This window comes from Crocodylus siamensis, chromosome 4 (genome assembly GCF_052110815.1).
Source record: "Crocodylus siamensis isolate JL-2025a chromosome 4, ASM5211081v1, whole genome shotgun sequence".
Classification (NCBI taxonomy): Eukaryota; Metazoa; Chordata; order Crocodylia; family Crocodylidae; genus Crocodylus; species Crocodylus siamensis.
In genome coordinates, this window is record NC_143398.1 from 150313290 (window position 1) to 150332060 (window position 18771).

At 44.2% G+C, this 18771-nt stretch overlaps 1 protein-coding gene across 1 annotated transcript in view; it reads left to right on the plus strand.

Annotated features, from left to right (window-relative positions):
• Positions 1-10973: 10973 nt before the first annotated feature.
• Positions 10974-18771, plus strand: part of EFCAB3 (EF-hand calcium binding domain 3) — a 47383-nt gene continuing 39585 nt past the window's right edge. Inside the window, exons 1-6 of the mRNA XM_090041650.1 lie at positions 10974-11016; positions 12227-12331; positions 12978-13049; positions 15438-15530; positions 16955-17026; positions 18042-18113. Coding sequence (XP_089897776.1) covers positions 10974-11016; positions 12227-12331; positions 12978-13049; positions 15438-15530; positions 16955-17026; positions 18042-18113 — 457 coding nt within the window. The remainder of the gene's footprint in view (positions 11017-12226; positions 12332-12977; positions 13050-15437; positions 15531-16954; positions 17027-18041; positions 18114-18771) is intronic.

Here is an 18771-nt window from a genome sequence, read left to right on the forward strand (position 1 = left end):
AGGTGGCCCACCCCATTCCACCGCCTATTCTGCAGCTAGACCATAATGCATAGTCTTCCCCAACCTGGGGACATCCCTGCTGCAGCTTATCCCTTTAGGTAACACAAGCCCCTGACTCCCTGTTACAGATTCTCAAAAGTGGAGGATCCCAGTATTTGAAAGAGTTGGCTTTCATCTTTCTGCTCTGCTAATCACAGCTGGACAGAAAGTGAGTGTCCATTTTGTGGGAAAGAATTCTTACATTTCAAAATTTATCTTAGCATTACACAAGATGACATTTTAAGACATCTTTGATTTGGAAAGGCTGAAGTTCACTATTTTGTGTTAGTAATATGTAATCATTTTATTTTGATACAATAAAAAGGTTTCTTTCTTTGCAATCATGTTGAGACCTAATAATATAAAATATTGCAAGTAATGTATATTGCAGAGAATATTAAATGTAATCTATAAGAGAATATTGAAGTGAAATTCAAACATAATATGAAACTGTAAAATCATAAGAATCAAAAAAGTAGGGCTAGAAGGGACCTCATGAGGTCATCTAGTCCAGCCTCCTGGCTCAAGGCAGAATCATCCCTAACTAACCATGCCAGCCAAGTGTCTGTCTAACCTGTTTTTGAAAGTTTCCAAGGATACAGATTCTATATCTTCTCTAGGTAGCTTATTCCAACACCTGACCGCTCTCATAGTCAGACAGTTTGTCCTAAAGTCCTACCTAAATGTTCCCTGCTGCCATAAATAAAAGCCTATCTCCATCCTCTCTATAATCACCCTTCAGGTATTTGAAGACTTTTATCAAATCCCTTGCCTCAGCCCCCCTCCTCCAGACTAAATAACTGTAGCTCTTTCAGTGTGTCCTCATAAGTTTTGCCTCCCAAGCCCTTTATCATTTTTTGTCTCTGTGCTGGACTCTTTCCAAATTGTCCACGTCCTTGCTGAAGTGTGGGGACCAAAAATAGACACAGGATTCCAGCTGAAGCCTCAGCAGTGCTGAACAGAGTGGAGGAATCACTTCCCTTTGTTCACAAGTGCCACTCCTGCTAACACAACCCAGGATGTTGTTGGCCTTTTTTGCAACAAGATCATGTTGTTGGCTCATATTCAGTTTATAATCCACTATAACCTTCAGGTCCTCTGTAGTACTACAGCCTAGCCAGTCATTTCCAAGTCTGTATTTGCAAATGTAGTTATTCTGTCTCAAGTATAGGACTTTATGAATTTAATTAACTTTTTAGATGAGATCAGATGAAATTCAACAAAAATCAAATAGAACAGTTTTATCTGAGAGATATAAAACACTTATGTATTATTGAGATGAAATTAAAAAAATCAAAAATGTTTCTAATAGAAAATGTCATCCTGATTAGTAGGTTTCTGCAAGGCACTTTGCTTTTGATGACACAGGACTTTTCCTATGGAAAATTGTGCCATCACAAATTTTTTGCCCAGCTATGCTGTTTGGTCTTCATACCTCTTTCTCTATAACCTTTTGCTTTTGCAGTGAACAGGAGAGTAAACTTGACTGAGTTCATGAAGGCAGTAAGGACTGCCCAGAGAAAGTCCAGACTTGAAGGTGAGTGAGGACTATGGAATGAAGATGGGTAGTGGGAGATAAGGATGAAGTGTCACATTTGATTTAATGTTCACTGCCTTCCTCTGGGCAGCAGTGGGCAGGTTCCAGTCTCTCTTCTTGGTATCTAGTTGCTGCCTTAAAAACAATTTGACCTGCATCTTATTATTTGCTCAAGAGTTTTGAGTTGCTTACCTAATTGATAGCACAAGGATCCAAGCATCAGAAATGCTAGGAAAGCAGTAGGTGTTCCTCTCCCATTGATCTAGACTTTTGTACTGGATGCATCACCATGGCATCTGATTACATACAGCATTGTTTTTGCAGCTCCACAGTGTAGCATTAGAGGGGTTGCTGGGTATATAGTTGTTCTTACAAGATCTAAAAATCAAGATCCTCCTCAGAGCTGTGCTAAACCTACACATTTTAATGTGCAGTTGATTTGTGTGTGTGTGTGTTAGAGGCAGATCAGAAGTCTTTCACCAAGATTTTCAAAGCTGCCTAAGGGATTTAGACACATAGCTTCCATTGGAATGGCTTTGAGGTGTGCATTTAAATCCCCTTGACAGTTATGAAAACCAGACCATCACCTACATAGCAGAAGCAGGAAGGGCCAGGACAATCTGTGAAGCCCCCAAAGGATTAGAAGCACAGGATTCAGGATTTAAGGTTCAGGAAAGAAGGGCTCTCCAGCTAGGTAAGGGCTGAGCTCGATACAGTCTGATACTCATTCACACACGAGTCGCTTTACATCACTCTGTGTGAATTTAAGTGAAATTAGCATCAGTGTCAAGCTCTTTTACATTTCCAGAGCAGTGTTAAGCAGCCTTGGGCATCATCTACACACTGTTTATGCACTGACTGAACTGGTTTAGCAACCAGTTGAGTAAAACAATGTACATCCAATGTGCAGTCAACAAGACTGAGTGCCTTAAACTGATTTAGACTAAGTCATTTGTTTTACTGGCCTAACCTAGATCAGAATATTGCATCCTTAGTCCAAAAGAAGTGCCCATATACACGGGAGAGCGGAGTGGGGAACCTCATCAGTTCAGAAATTGATTTAGTTAATTCAGTGTGTGAATTGTGTTTCTACCAGTCCTTAGTGCAAATGAAAATCAGGCTTTATATATTTTGAACCCTCTAGTCCCAACTCTGTGCTGCTTAAAGAACCCCAAAACAAATGTATGTTGTCAGCAAAAATGGAGGAATATGCCAGGAGCTGAGAACCCCAATAGCTCTGATCTTCATAATGACACCCAGAGCCCCTGGAATTGCCTTTCAGTAAATTAACACATCCATCCCTTACCTCCCAGAACTAGTTCATGTTATTGTTATGTGCCAGTATAAAGGCTCTGACCTGCCCCCTGAGAGATATTATACTGTGTTAAATATTTTTCACTCCTCTAAGGAGAAGAGGTGGATGTCAATAGCCTGGACTCCACCCTGGCCAACATGGGGATCTGTTTAACTGCAAAGGAGCTTCAGAAGTTGCTGGGACAAGTTACCATTAGTTGTAAGTAATGCAGTAAGTCTCTGTTTTCTTCGGTGGAGCCTAGGGAATATGTGTATATGTGCCCTTGTGTACATGGGTGGGTGTGTATGTGCATATTTGTATTTGAGCTTGGTGTAAATCAGGATATAGAGCAACTCAGTCATTTAAACTTGGCGCAAACACACCTGGGGCCCCGAGGCAGTGGTGGCCACCATAGCAGAAGCAGCCCCCACAACAAGAGCAGGACAAGCAGCAGCAGACCAGGTGACCACAGAGCAACAGAGGGCTGTGCGACACAGCCCTCACTCATTCTCCTGCTGCCAGTAGCCATGTGTACCAAGGTACCAGGGCCTTGAATTATGCAGCAGACCACATCTTGTTAGCCAAGCCTGCAGATTCTCTGGCCCCCTGGTAACCCAGTGGGCCAGATCTAGCCTGTGGAGCTGCTCAGTTTGTCCCATGGCCCATATGTTGGACACCCTGGATTTAAACTAAAACTCCAGGAATCAAGTAATTTCCCCAATGTAATAATTTATTTTCACCCCTGTCTTGGTTCTCCCATAAGCTACATTTCCTCTTTTCCTCGGCCATGACTTCATTTTTGGGTGTGTGCCCTGTCTTTGAACCCATTCCAATGTAAGTTAATCTGTTTTGAACACTATTGACCAGAACTGCACATGAGGCGCATCTACACATCACTGTACTGCACTGTGCTGTGGAAGTGCTAAACCACGGTGCAGCAACTGCCCGTACTGCGCCATGTGCATAGCACACTATTAGATTTCACCGCTGCTTCACCATGGTGGCACAGTAAGATGGAAGAGCGCAGCACTACGGCGAAGTAGCTGTGAATCATGTGTAGACTCACATGATCACTACATTGCCATACAGTGGTGCAGCGTGTTGTTACAGTATGTAGGGCAGCATGTAGACACACCCATAGTGCTCCAGATGGGGGTCTTACCAATACCTTGCACAACCGTACCAATGCCTCCTTGTCTCTACTGCATATACCCCACCTAATATACCCTAGGATTGCACTAGCCTTTTCATAAGTAGCTCATGCCCATCCTGAGACTGACCAGTACATGCAGGTTCCCCTCTTCCTCAGTTGTCCTCAGTCTGTGTGCATCATCTTATAACCAAAACCCTTGTTTATTGGTACTTATATGCATGACTTCAAGCTTCATGCTATTAAACTTCATTACTAACGCTCCATTCCACAAGATTTAAATCTTACTTTATAATTGCCAATACAGAAGAAGACTGGATAACGTGCCTTGCTTAGCATTATCTGCAAACCTCATGAGAACATATCTAGTTTCAGTTCTAAGGTTGCATCCAAAAATGCAAAACAGGAAAGATCACAAGACTGATCCCCAGGGAACAAAATTAGTAATAAGCCAGAAAACTTTCCTTTCCACAGAACTTACTGTAGTCTCCTGTAGATTCAACTCCTTGTGTCAGGGTGTTAAGTGTGTGGTCTATAGGCTGCATCTGGCCTACAGAACTGCTTTATCCAGCCCAAGCCACTGGAAGTTGGGTGTGTGGCCCATCAGAATCCAGGGCCCTTGGGCCCCAGGGGATGTTACAACTAGTGACAGGAGGGCAAGCAATGGCTAATACAGCCTGGTTGCCCTTCAGTCACTTTGCCTGTCGCCACTGCTATGGCCCTACCTCCTTGGCCTTCTGTCCAATGCTGGAGCTGCCGCTACCCCCACTGTATGCCACAAGCCAGAGCTAGAGCTGCCGCATCAGCACAGAGTAAACAACAACAGTAGCAGCTCTGACTCCAGCATGAGGCATGCTTTGGTGTGCTGTTGGGGTGTGCTGCAGCCAGAGCAGTCGCTGCTGTTGCTGTATGCCTTGGGATGGAGCCAACCCTGTGCCCTGGGCTGGGCCCAGCCCACAAGGAGCCCCACAGTCTGGATCCCATCCAGGGTGAAGGTGCGCTTGATACCCTGCCTTATGCTTTTCACAATTTCAGCATTGATCTCCATCCTTTCCAGTTTAGTTTGTAATTTCCTCCGAGGCATAGTATCAGAAGCTTTGCTTAGATCAGTAAGTCAATTGCATTGCATTACTCTTATGCAAAAAACTATTATATTGCAGAGGAGGATATTAAATCAATATCACATAACCTTCTGTTGATAAACTTATGTTGTATTTAGACTTGTTTTCCATTTTCTCTCATATCTTTGACTATTCTTTCCTTCAGTATCTACGACCTCATGTACCACAGAAGTGAAACTAAGAGGCGTGTAATTGACTGAAGTGCTTTCTTTCTCCCTTTTCTGAAAGTAGATTCTACATCTGTTTCCCCCCCCACCCCAGTCACAGATCACTGTCAGCAAGCTGATGGATTTGATGAAGATCCATGCTAGAGGAGTTGCTATCTCAAGTGCCAAATCCTTCAAGATTTGAATGTGGAGATTATCTGTCCCCACCCCTGCCTCAGTCTTGTTAGAACAAGTAATACAGATTGTACTGCCACCTCAGCTGTGGCAACCATCAATCTTCCTGGACTGTCGTGTATGCATGAGGGCCACGCAGACCTTCAATACATATGCCTGGGCAGGAATTTTTGGAGGAGTGGAGGCTCACCTCAGATGTGGTACTGTCTAGATTCACATCCTCCTTGCCATGCAGTATGCCACCAAGTTCCTCTCTTTCCTTTTCTTCTTGATTTAGACTGAAGCAAAGTTTCCATTCAGTTCCTGGACTATACCCTTATTGTCCATCATCCCCATGTCATCTTCAGCATACAAGGGCCCTGATTGTTCCCAAGAAGTTTTGGCTGTTTATTATAATATTCTTTGTTAGATTGAGCAATGGCTTAGCTGAGCTCATTCTCACTTTATTCCTGCATTCTTTGAGGAAAGAAAGATATATTCCTCCATAGTTTCATAGTTTCATAGTAGCTAGAGTCGGAAGGGACCTAGGAAGATCATCTAGTCTGACCCCCTGCCTTGGCAGGAAAGAGCACCGGGGTCAGATGACCCCGGCAAGGTGCTCATCTAACTTCCTTTTAAAAATCCCCAGGCTAGGAGCCTGCACCACTTCCCCTGGAAGCCGGTTCCAGGCCCTAGCCACCCTGACTGTGAAGTAGCGCCTCCTAATATCTAATCTAAACCTACCCTCCGCCAGCTTGTGACCGTTATTCCTGGTCACTCCTGGCAGCGCACGGGGGAACAGGGACTCCCCCAATACCTGCTGATCCCCCCTGACCAGTTTGTAGCAGGCCACAAGGTCCCCCCTTAACCTTCTCTTGTGGAGGCTAAACAGGTTCAGGTCCCGTAGCCTCTCCTCATAAGGCTTGCCCTGCTGACCCCTGATCATACGAGTGGCCCTCCTCTGGACTCTTTCCATATCGTCCATGTCCCTCTTGAAGTGTGGCGCCCAGAACTGGATGCAGTACTCCAGCTGCGGCCTGACCAGTGCCGCATAGAGGGGGAGGATCACCTCCCTGGACCTGCTCGAGATGCATCTGTGGATGCATGACAGGGTACGGTTGGCCTTCTTGACTGCCTCCCCACACTGCCGGCCCATGTTCATCGTGGAGTCAATGACGACTCCAAGATCCTTTTCCGTCTCCGTGCTGGCAAGAGGGGAGTTCCCCAACCTGTAAGTGTGGTGCCGGTTCTTCCTCCCCATGTGCAACACCTTGCACTTATCAGTGTTAAACCCCATCCTATTCTCATCCGCCCACCGTTGCAACCTGTCAAGGTCAGCTTGTAGCCTATTGCACCCTTCTAGTGCACCCACATCCCCCCACATCTTAGTGTCATCAGCAAACTTGAACAGGGTGCTTTCTACCCCCTCGTCCAAGTCCCATTTTACAATGCCATAATGCTCCCTAGTGGTCATTTAAACCCTGCCTGATTCTTGCTGTCACCTCCCAGGGTCCCATCCTGGTTCCATACCTGCCACATCTTGTTGTAAAACTTGAAGGGAGGCTACCCTCAAAGGCTGGTAAGCCTAAGGTGCTCTCTCTTTCCATCTCTGTACCAGTTCCTTATGTCCTGTTCACCTTAAGGGTTACACGTGGCCTTCTCCTGCCCCTACAGCCCTGCTCATGCCTCACAGATGTTACCCTGTACACACTTCTGTCCCTTGTAGAGGCCTCAGCCCTTCTGGCTTTAGCCTCCCTAACCTTTCCTCTGGCTGCAGGCTTCCAGCCCGGGCCTACTGATCCAGGCCCAGCTCTTAGCCTCAGCCTTGTCTGTTCTCTGCATCTCTGGGATCCTGTGTCTTTCTCTGGGCCACCCCTAGGGCTCAGGGTGCCTGACCCCAGGCTGGGCTGCCCCCAGCAACTCCACCCTCAGTTCTCTGGTCTCTTACCTTGAGCTGAGCTGCTTGCTTCTCCAGTCCTCAGCCCCCTGGTCCTTGACCCTGAGCCAGGTTGCTTGTCTCTCCAGCCCTTAGTGCTCTGGTCCTTGACCCAGCCTGCTTAATGCCAAGTGCCCAAGCAGGCACCCCTCCATGAGCCTCCAGACTTCCCCCGCATAGCCACAATCTGGTCCTCCAGCCTAACACCTAATTCACAACATGAACAGAAGAATTTACCCAGCTCTGGATCACTACCATACTACAAGGACCTTAGCTCCCTTCTGCTCCCTCTGGGGGCAACTCAGGTACCTGCTAGTCCACTTGCTGCAGGCATCTCTTAGGAGCGCCTCACCCTTCAACATGCAGGGCCAGATTGATCACCTGCTCTGGCTCAGGACCTGGGTTTGTATGCCCAGAGGCCTTACCCTCCTGTGGTCAGATGTCTTCCCCAGGTCTGCCTAGGGTTTTCCCTGTCAATCAAGAGCCAGCCTGCCCTCCTGCAGCTGTGCCCCCCCTGCAGCCAGCTTAGCCCGATGCAGCTGCTTAAAACCAGGAGACTCCTGCTCCTTTAAGTCCCTCCCACAGCTAATTAATAGACTACTTTTTTTCGGTCAGATGACTGCCCTTGCCAGGCTCTAGTTAGGATCTCCCTTGTTTGACTTGCTGCGGTTTATGCAAGGGATGGATTCCTTATGTAACAAGAGGTTACACTGCTTATTTTTAAGCTCTCGTGTAAGGGGAGTTTCCTGTTCATCCATGAAGGCCTGTAGCCTTCTTTTCTTTTGCTTGAGACTTAAGTCCCTAGTAGTAGCCCCCAGTTTGCACTTCTGCCTTAAAACAGTTATGGGCTGCTTCCATGTCCAAGTCTGTTAGCTTTGAAATCCAGTGCCCTCATTAACTGATTGCCTTATTTTGTCAAATTTAGCCCTTTTGAAGTCCACCTACCTTGTAACAGAACTGGTCTTGTCCCTAAACTAAGCTGAAATCACTTCATGATCACTTTACCCCAGATTATATCTTACAGCTGGTTCTGTAGTTTCCCTGCTGTTTACCAATACTAGTTCTAAAGTAGTTTTGCCTCTTGTACAGCAACACATTTTTAGAGAAATCTATCAGCTAGCTTATCCTGAACCATCTTCACCCTATTGTTATGGGTAATATTTATTACACAGTCTATATCACAAAAATTGAAATATCCTATCATTAGGAAATTTGCACTGTTATCGAAGTCTGCCATGACCTTGCAGAGCTCCCAATCCCTTTCCAAGTCTGAACTCCCAATGCAATCTCTAAGAGCCTTTGTATTAAGCCTTTTGTACAAAATCATCACCTACCCAAGCCCTTATCAAGACCAATCAGCTCTGTGTTCAGGATTTCCAGCCAGTTTATTTTACATGGGATAGCCATGTCCAAACAACAAAATAACCAAGCATGCAAACAAACCAACAACCTGCAGTCTTTCTTCATACCTTGAGAGGGGCAACCCAGGCTCTGTGCTCTGCTTCTGGGGCTTTTGACCCTCTTTGTGGCTCCACTGTCATTTACTAGTCATCATCAGTTGCAGCTAGATTCCAACCTTCCAGCTAGGCAGTCTATTAAATACTAACCACCTGCCTCTTGGGTTTCAGCCCTTAAAGGCTGAGCACATCCTTATACCTTCCTGATGTAATTTTCACCTATGCCATCACATCTTATTTCCCTGAAGTCTACTATTTCTTTAACGTATTTAATGTGATTTAATTTACCTGCCCCTTTATTCTTACCTTATTTCTTCAAATATAAGAGGCACATTTTTAAACAAATTATTTCTTCTAAAATTGGGCTGTGTCTTAAATATAAGTAAAAACCTCTTGTATGCAGCATACAAGGCTGTATCCTCATAAATGTATCTTTAATGAAAGGCTCTTTTTCATATATTGGTGGTTAAAAAAAGTAATTGTCTTAAACATGAGCATCTTATATTTGAAAGAATCATAGAACCATAGAAGTAGGGTCAGAAGGGACCTTGTAGATCTTCAAGTCCAACCCCCTGCCTGGGCAGGAGAAAAACTGGGCTCAAATGACTGCAGCCAGGTAGGCATCAAGCCTCTTCTTAAAGACCCCCAGGGTAGGAGCCAGCACCACTTCCCTAGGAAGTTGGTTCCAGATCCTAGCTGCCCTGACAGTGAAGTAGTTCTTACAGGTGTCTGATCTAAACCTACTCTCCAACAACTTGTGGCTATTATTCCTTGTTATGCCAGGGAGTGCTAGGGGAAACAGGGTCTCTCCCAAACCCTTCTGGTCCCCCCAGTGAGTTTATAGACGGTCACCAGGTCCCCGCTCAGTCTTCTCTTGTGAAGGCTGAACAGGTTCAGGCCCTGCAGTCTCTCGTTGTAGGGTCTGCCCTGCTGTCCCTGGATCATGCGGGTGGCCCTCCTCTGGACCCTCTCCATGTTGTCGACATCCCTCCTGAAGTGGGGCGCACAGAACTGGACACAGTACTCCAGCTGTGGCCTGACCAGTGTCGCGTAGAGGGGGAGGATCACCTCATTGGCCCTACTTGAGATGCACCTGTGGATGCACGACAAGGTCCGGTTAGCCCTGCCAACCGTGACCTCGCATTGTCGGCCCGTGTTCATCTTGGAGTCAGTAATGACTCCGAGATCCCTTTCTGCCTCCGTGCTCTCAAGAAGGGAGTTTCCTATCTTATAGTGTGTTGCTGGTTACTACTGCCCAAGTGCAGCACCCTGCACTTGTCAATATTGAAACACATCTTGTTTATGTTAGCCCACCCCTGTAACCTATCCAGGTCTTGCTGCAGTCTTTCCCTCCCTATCATCAGCGAATTTAAACAGGTTGCTTTTCACCCTGTCATCCAAATCGCTGATAAAGAGATTGAATAGCGCGGGCCCAAGGACCAAGCCTGGGCTTCTCTGCTGCCCACTTCTCCTCAGGTCAAATGTTGTATTTCTGTCTTTTGTAACAGTTTGCACAGTGAAATGCAACATGGATGTATGGCTCCTTCACTCCCAGTCTGCAACGTCTTCCTGCCTTGGGAAGGAACAGGCTTATTCCAGATTTACCTTGGGCAAGATCAAAATCAGACTAGTCTTTTTGCTCCTTTTTATTGCAGCCTAATCCAAAGCCATTGATGTAAATAGAAAGATTCCCATATAATTCAAAAAATATGAACCAAGGCTCTAGAACAGCAGTTTTCAAACTCTTTTCATTTGGGTCTAAAAAATTTCTAATGGAAGTGTGGACCTCTTTGAATTGTAAGTGTGGATATTCACATACTTTTGATTGATCATAATCATCTTTTGCAGACCCTTTAGATATAGTCTGCAGACCCCTAGGGTCCATGGACCACAGGTGGAAAACCACTGCTCTAGAGCCTCTGGTTCAGCCATGGGACATTCAAGGCAATACAAAGTGGTCATAAGGTGCATGTCAACTACATTTGCAACTAGACGCATTAAGGAGTCATTTGCGTGGCCAAAGTGTGAGGGAGACTTGACCCCTTTCTCTGATTTTCCTCTTTGTCTCTGATCTGCATTTCATCTTTCAGCGAATGGAAAGGTGGATCTAAAAGACGTTATGGAGAAAGTGCTGAGTACCCAGTGGCCTTCCCGGTATGAGAGTAAGTGAGAGCTTTTATAGCCAATGGTACTAAGAATGGGTTGACAAAATTTACATGTGAAAAGAATGATCACTGCATCTTTCTGGGAACAGGCCACCCCATTCACCAGGATGAAATACCATGCATCCTGGTGACTTTGGATCCCTCCTTTACAAATCCTCAACGTTTTGACTGGGTGAAGAGGACCAAGGATGCCTATTAACTCAGATTTTTCAAAGGTGCCTGAACAAGTCAGGGTGAGGCCTGAAAGCCAATGGGAGTTCAGAGTCCAGCTCTCTCGGGCACACTTGAAAATCAGAGAGCAAGAGGCAGCCTCCCTACAGTGGGCCTGGTCATAGGGGCACTTCTTTGGGAACCAGGGACATCCAGCACCTTGCAGGATTTAGCCTTGAGATTGTTTTCCAGGATGATTCTCAAGAATCTTGTGTACTACAAGTCCCTAGTTCTGGGATAAGACATTTATTTCATAGATTTCATAGCCATTAGGGCTGGAAGGGACCTCGGGAGATCATTGAGTCCAGCCCCCTGCCCAAAGGGCAGGAAGTCAGCTGGGGTCATAGGATCCCAGCAAGATAAGCATCCAATTTACTCTTGAAGGTGTTCAATGTAGGTGCTTGAACCACCTCCGCTGGCAGACTGTTCCAGACCTTGGGGGCTCGGACAGGAAAGAAATTCTTCCTTATGTCCAGCCTGAAACGGTCTTGCAGGAGTTTGTGACCGTTCGACCTCGTCATCCCTTGGGGCGCTCTGGTGAACAGACGTTCCCCCAGATCCTGGTGGTCACCCCTGATAAACTTATAGGTGGCCGTCAGATCACCCCTGAGCCTGTGCTTTTCCAGGCTAAAGAGTCCCATGGCTCTCAGCCTGTCATCGTAAGATCTGTTTTCCTGACCTCTGATCATGCGCGTGGCTCTCCTCTGGACTCTCTCAAGCTTCTCCACATCCTTTTTGAATTGTGGAGCCCAAAACTGGACGCAGTACTCCAGCTGCGGCCTCACCAAGGCCGAGTACAAGGGGAGAATGACGTCCCGGGATTTGCTCGAGAAGCATCTATGGATGCACGCCAGCATTTTGGTCGCTTTACTAGCCGCAGCATCGCATTGGAGGCTCATGTTCATGACACCTCTAAGTCTTTCTTTCATCTCCACTCTGCTTTACTTGGGCAAAGCTCCCCACTGACTAATATCTACTTCTTCTCCACCTGTCCTAGGGGATAAGGTTGACATTCAGCACCTGGACTCCATCCTGAGCAATATGGGGGTCCACCTAACAAATGAGGAGCTGAAGGAGGCCCTAAATCACATGACAGTCGATGGTGGGTGTTTCCAGTCTTCACTTTGCTTGTAAGGTTGGGAAGAGGGCCTGAAATTGGTGAGGAGCACTGAGAGTCTGTCTGAGTGCTTGTGCTTTGTGCTAGTTGGATGGCAGTGTTGTGATATGTGCACAGTAGATACAAGAGAAAATCACTCCATTTAAAATCACATTCTAAAACCAGATGGGGTTTCCTCTTAACTAAGTTCAAATCTGGAATGACCCAGACCTAACAAAACTGGTGAATAGGCTAGTTATGATTTACACCAACTTCATTTTACTCCATCAGGTCAGAATAAAGGGGCCTTAAAGTGAGAGGAGTTATTGTCACACGCACAGCCAAAGAATGTAAATGGACCAAAGTGTCAATGAAAATCCAGTCCAGAGGGTCACTTTGCATTCCCACCAGTGTAAATGGGAGCAGGACCTTGCCCCTTGAGTTTCATGTTCTTCTTTTCCCTTCCAAACCTCATTTCCTTTCAAGGATGTCATCAGGCTTTTGTTAAGAAAGAGGACATTTCTAAGAAAGGGTCTTTGCAAGGCATTAACTGTTGCACAGTTTAGCACTGACGTCAAATCCCCTCTGCCTGTTTGCCTTTTACTATCTGCTTGTCACTTCCTTTGACCCTGAGATGTTCTTTGCCTTGCAGCAGATGGGAATGTGAATTTGCATGAATTTATGGAGGTAGTGGAGACTGTCCAGAAATTACCCTCTGCTGAAGGTGAGTGAGATCCTAATAATATAGATTGCTGTTAGATGGAAGTTCAGTGAACAAAGGCAGAGTTCTGGGGAGAAAACTATGCACTGAGCATGTAACTTAAGATTATCTAATAGTGTATCCTGACAAGAGGTTTAATCAGAGTAATAGGAGAGAATTTTATCCAGGGATCTTGTAATTTAGTGCCCGAGTTGGTGATCTTAGTCCCTGATTCTGCAAACATACAGATGTTCCACTTCCCTCTCAAGTTGCCACCTCACAGTTAGTGGGATGAGGCGTATATGTGCCTGGATATAGAATACATTTTCTAGTTCAGTGTCCAACCTGAAAAATCATGGGGGGAAAATGAAGGTGATTGAAAATGAAATAGAAATTACTGTGTCAGGTCATGAAAATGGCAAAAGCAAAAAAATATATATTATTTTTATTCATTTCATTCAACCTGAAATCTAGTGTTATGGAATATTTGGATTAAATAACCCTTCTACAGACCATTTTTCCCCTCTTTTGTAAAATTGTAGATAAAATGCTTAAATGAAAAATACCACTTGGAAATGAAATGTCAGAAAGGTTTATTTCAAGAATGTTAAAATGAATTATTTTAGAATTGTAAAAATTTCTGCCGTTTTTGCCAAAACTGTTCATCAAATCTGACTCAGATTCTTGTTATTTTTGCTCCCTATGAACCCCATGTTATATTTTTTTGAAAACGGTTCACCAAAAACATTTACCATACTTGTCTAAGTAAACTGAAGCACATACGAGGGGCAATCAAAAAGTTCTAAAACTTCGCCTTTATTTTAAAGAATAGTGTACAAACAGCATTTTTATGAGCTGTCCCCTTCAAAGTAATCTCCCCCAAATGATATGCATGTGTCCTAACGTTCCTGCCACTTTTGGAAGCAATGCTGGAAGTCTATAACTGTGAGTTTTTTGAGTTCCGCTTTCACATTCTTATGGATGGTTGGAATGTCATCAAATCTCCTTCCTTTCAGCTTCATTTTGATTTTTGCGAACAGAAAAAAATCACATGGGGCAGGGGCAGGGGCAGGTGAATACAGAGAGTGCGGTATCACAGGAATGTTCTTTTCAGCCCCAAATTCTTGAATAGAGACAGCAGTGTGTGAAGGAGTGTTGTCATGGTGCAGAAACCATTGACCATTTTCACACCGCTAGCAGCGGTTTCTTCTAACTTTATCCCTCAATCGAATCAAAACCTCTTTATAAAAGGCCTGATTGATTGTTTGACCACTCGGTACAAATTCCTGACGAACATCAAGTCTTAGAACTTTTTGATCAAACCATGTATTTTAATGTTCATGTTTCTGGAGCCATCATAATGTCCTCTTAGCCCAAGTTTTTGTGTTGAATAATATTTTTGATGCATCAATAACTCCCAAGAACCCAAAGCTAAGAGAAATTGAGCTAAGGTAACTTTTTATCAAGGCCTTTTTGAGAGTGATGCAAAGAATTCAGTTATCTATGATGAAAAACTGGTTACATGGGCAGGACCCTTAATAAACTGGATTTGCTTTTCACTAGTCATGTTAGGAGATGCACAAGCTACATAACATATATTACATTCCCTGGCTGCTTCAAAACAGCAAGGTAATGCAATACCAATAGAGTTATCCAAAGAGAAAAGTGGGTTGTGTCTAAGGCAAGCACTAAGTTTTTCAGACCTAATAAATAAACCTGAAACTAGTTGGATTCATCCGCAGTGCCTCATGGTATTCAAGTGTTTGGTATTACTTAGCAGGTAGTGTATGAAGGGCAGGATAGTCTTCTAGCTAAGAGAGGTACATAACCACTTTAGCCTGACATCAGGCATAAGTCAGGGTAGATAGGCACTTACAGACTAATTAAATAAAATACATAGAGTGCATAAGCTTTTGTGAACTCAAGCTTACTTCATCAGATGCCAATGAAGTGAGCTTGAGTTCTCAAAATCTTATTCTTTCTATATATTTTATTTAATTAGGCTATAAGTGCATATCTACCCTGACTTCTGCCTTCTAGCTAAGAACAGAACCAAAATCTCAGGCAGCTTGTTCTGCCCACACATTTTCTGCAAACTCTTGGACAAATAACCTAGCAAGGTGTGGCACAGCTGTTCATCTAAATCTCTCTCTGCCTCAGTTTCCCCTTCTATAAAAGTATGATAATACTTATCCTCACCTATTCAGTCTTTAAAGTGCTTTTACATCCTCAACAGAAGGGGCAAAAGAAAGGCAGAGGAAGGATTGTCATTAGTGGCCTTGTATGTTCAAATCTCACTCTCACCCTGGCTGCACATAAGAGAATAGCACATAGCTCAGTTGCTGTGAACAATACTTAGATATACAGGAAAGGAACCAACATGGGATGCAATATGTTCCCTTCTTTTTACAGAGGACAGAACTGATGTCAGTAACCTGAACAACATTGGTATCCACTTAACTAGTGAAGAGATGCCAGAAGCCCTGAAACATATCACAGATAGAAGTGAGCATTTCCATTGCCCTTGTTTCCTAGTTTGGGATATGTATGCTTTTTTCCAGAGCTTGTGGAGGTAGACTAGCCACAAGTAAGGGAACTCAGCCCCTATATAAGTGGACAGTCAGGAATTCCCTTCCCTTCTCCTTGGAGCCCCTTTCTTCTCTTTGTTACACTGAGACTCATTCAGCACCCCCTGAAGTCAGTAAGAAGATTCCCATTGTCTTCTTTGAATGCTGAAGGATCTTAACTAAGATATGTGACTAGTTTCATCTGTTCCATCCTGCCCCTTCCCATGCACTTGTATCACAGAATGAAAACACTGTGCATTGTTATTAAAATTGCTTTCCTGCTCCTAAGCCCACTGGTCCTTGCCTTACATTGTCTTGAGGCTCTGACTCCAAAACCCCAAACAACTCTGTCAGTCCTCATGGAACATTTTGAGTTTTATTCTGTTTGAGAAGACCTGTCTGCTTCCCTCCCTCACCCCTGCTTCACAAAAGACATTGTCCCTGGTGACAGCTCCAGAGCCAACATGGTACTAGAGAAGGGTGATGAAGAAGGCTGCTCCATCTAACAGTTGCCAGAGTACCGCAAAAGCTGCCTTTCTTATTTTATACCCAGAAGCCATTTCCATGTATACTCAAAGGGGCAGCTGAAAATATCCAGAGCACAGAAGCTACTTGGAAACACCAGTCTGCATCCAGGAATCTATCTCTATAACCTGTGGTCTCTGTGGTGGGGTGCTCAACAGCCATGCAAACAAAGAGCTGTAGGAGGCCTTGAAACATACAGCTGGATGCTTGATGTTTCCAGTCTTCTCTCAGTTTGGAAAGTGTGGGGGGAATTGAAACAAGCAGAATTTAGCAGGCTGCATTAAAATTCCTGCTTATGCTTGTGCTTCTCAGATGACAGTGATGCAGTGCCTGTCCAATAAATACAAGAGATAATACATCCATTAAAAATTACCTCCCAAGCCCAGATTCTGCTTCCACTTATGGTGGTAGAGATTTGGAGTGACATCAGTGAAACCAGTGGATGAAACAACTGATTCTTATTAAATCAAAGCCAATTTTTAACCACTCTATTATAAAGAGACCTTTAAATGGGCTGAAATTATATTCCTATATTACATAACAGCAATGGAAAGTGACCTTAATGCAAATCATAATCTGGTCATGTAAAGTCAATCCAGACTCATACACACATAAAGGAGAGAAATATCAGGCCCCATTTAATGGCATTTCTTTCACTTTTTTATCCCAAATTTGTGACCCCTTTCAAGGGTAAGTTTCCATTTCAGAAGAAGATAGATCTCGGTTATCTCTGTGACATTTTCTTCTTCTTGTCATGATATCAGTTCCACAATGCCTCCCTGTTCTTAGTGTTTTTCTGTCATTTCCTTTTACTCTGAGCTCTACTTTTCTTTGCAGCAGATGGGAAGGGGAATTTGAGTGAATTTACGAAGGGGGTAAGAACTGTCCAGAAATTACCCTTAAGTGAAGGTGAGTGAGAATGTAAAAATAGAGGTGGACAGCAGATCATAGTGCACTGAATAAAAGCCAAAAGTCCTCTGGCAGAAATACTATGTGTTCATATATTTAATCTAATTCAAGTCTCTCTCATGATGATTCTACACAAAAAGATAGACTTAGGGTCATATGGCTACTTCCATTCTGGCATTTCCTAGCTCCTGACTCTGACTTTGTCACCTTACCCCTGGTCCTGCAGACATGCACATGCTTCTTTTTACTTACTTTTAGTATCATTGAAGTGACGCAGGTCAAATTAAGTACATGCACCTGTGTCCCTAGAATCAGGGGCTTAACACCATTCATTTATGAGGGTCTACCTAACCAACGAGGAGCTGCAGGAGGCCCTGAAACATATGACAGTTGACGGTTAGTGTTCCCCATCCTCTCTATTCATAAGGTACAGAGTGAGGGAGTGCAAATGAGCAGCAGGCTCCTGCTCTGTGCCAAGCTTTGATTTTTTGTCAGATGACGAGGGTCACAATACATGGTGTGACAAACGATCCATTGAAATAACATCCGTGGCCCAGATTGTGCAATGTGTGAAGCTGTAGTAATGGCACAAATGGATTGAATTGCTGATTCTCATTTCAGTAAATTTACTTTACTCAGCCATGTCAGTATACAGGGGTCTTAAAAAGAGGTTCTTTGCTGTTTGAACTCATGACACTGTACGTGTAGAGGAGTTACGCAATAAAAAGACACATGGTCCAGTGGAATCAGTCTGGTTTCCCATCCATGTCAATAAGACCAGGATCTGGCCCTTTGAATTTTGTGCCTTCACTTTTCTGATGCCAGTGCTGTGGACCTGCCAGGTATTCCATCTTTTAGGCCTTAAGAACAAAGTTGTAAGCAATTTACGTGACAGTGTATCTTTTTGGTGGCAACTCTCAGGAACTGTATTCACAAGCCCGGTTCCCCTCTGCCTGTCTGTTCTTTACTTCCTGTTTGCTATTTCCCATAACCCTGACTGTGCTCTGTCTTGCAGAGGATGGGAAGGTGAACTTAGGAGAATTTATGGAGGGATTGAGGGATCTTCAGAAATCACCCCCAAGTAAAGGTAAGTGAGAACATAAAATGAAGATTGTTGGTAGATAGTGCACTGAATAAGGCAAGGGTCATTAAGTTATCTTGTAATCATAGCCTGTGTAGTACTTACTTTGCATGGCCAGAAAAAAAGTTATACCACTAACCTTCTTTCTAGCCTTTCCCAGTCCCTGAGTGTCCAACATTATAACATGGGGCCGTGGTCCTACAACCATGCACATTCCTTACTTTCCTCACATGAAGTCTTGCAAAGAAGTAACTTCTAATCGTGACTCTAGTGGCTGTTTTGTAGTGAAACAAAAGATTCCCTCTATTTCCATGAACAGTTTGATAGACGGGATTCTTAGTAGACTGCATTCTGTCCACTTTCATCTTTGAACATTTTTTGCTTTATTAGAAACAAGAGCTGAATAATGTATGGCGCACTCCATCTGAGCTTGCAAAGATACAGAATGACTTCTGTATGATACCAGAAGTTATCAGAGACAAGGAGCTTCTGTCTTGGATATGTGACTGATTTTTTCAAACATAAATAACCAACACCTAGGGATACATTAATCCCTTCAATATGTCATCTTGCCTTTAGTTACACCAGTAATTTATTAATTTTATGGGTTCCAGATGACTCATCAGGCAGGGTGTGTGCAGTTTAGTAAGCAGTCTGTCTCTAA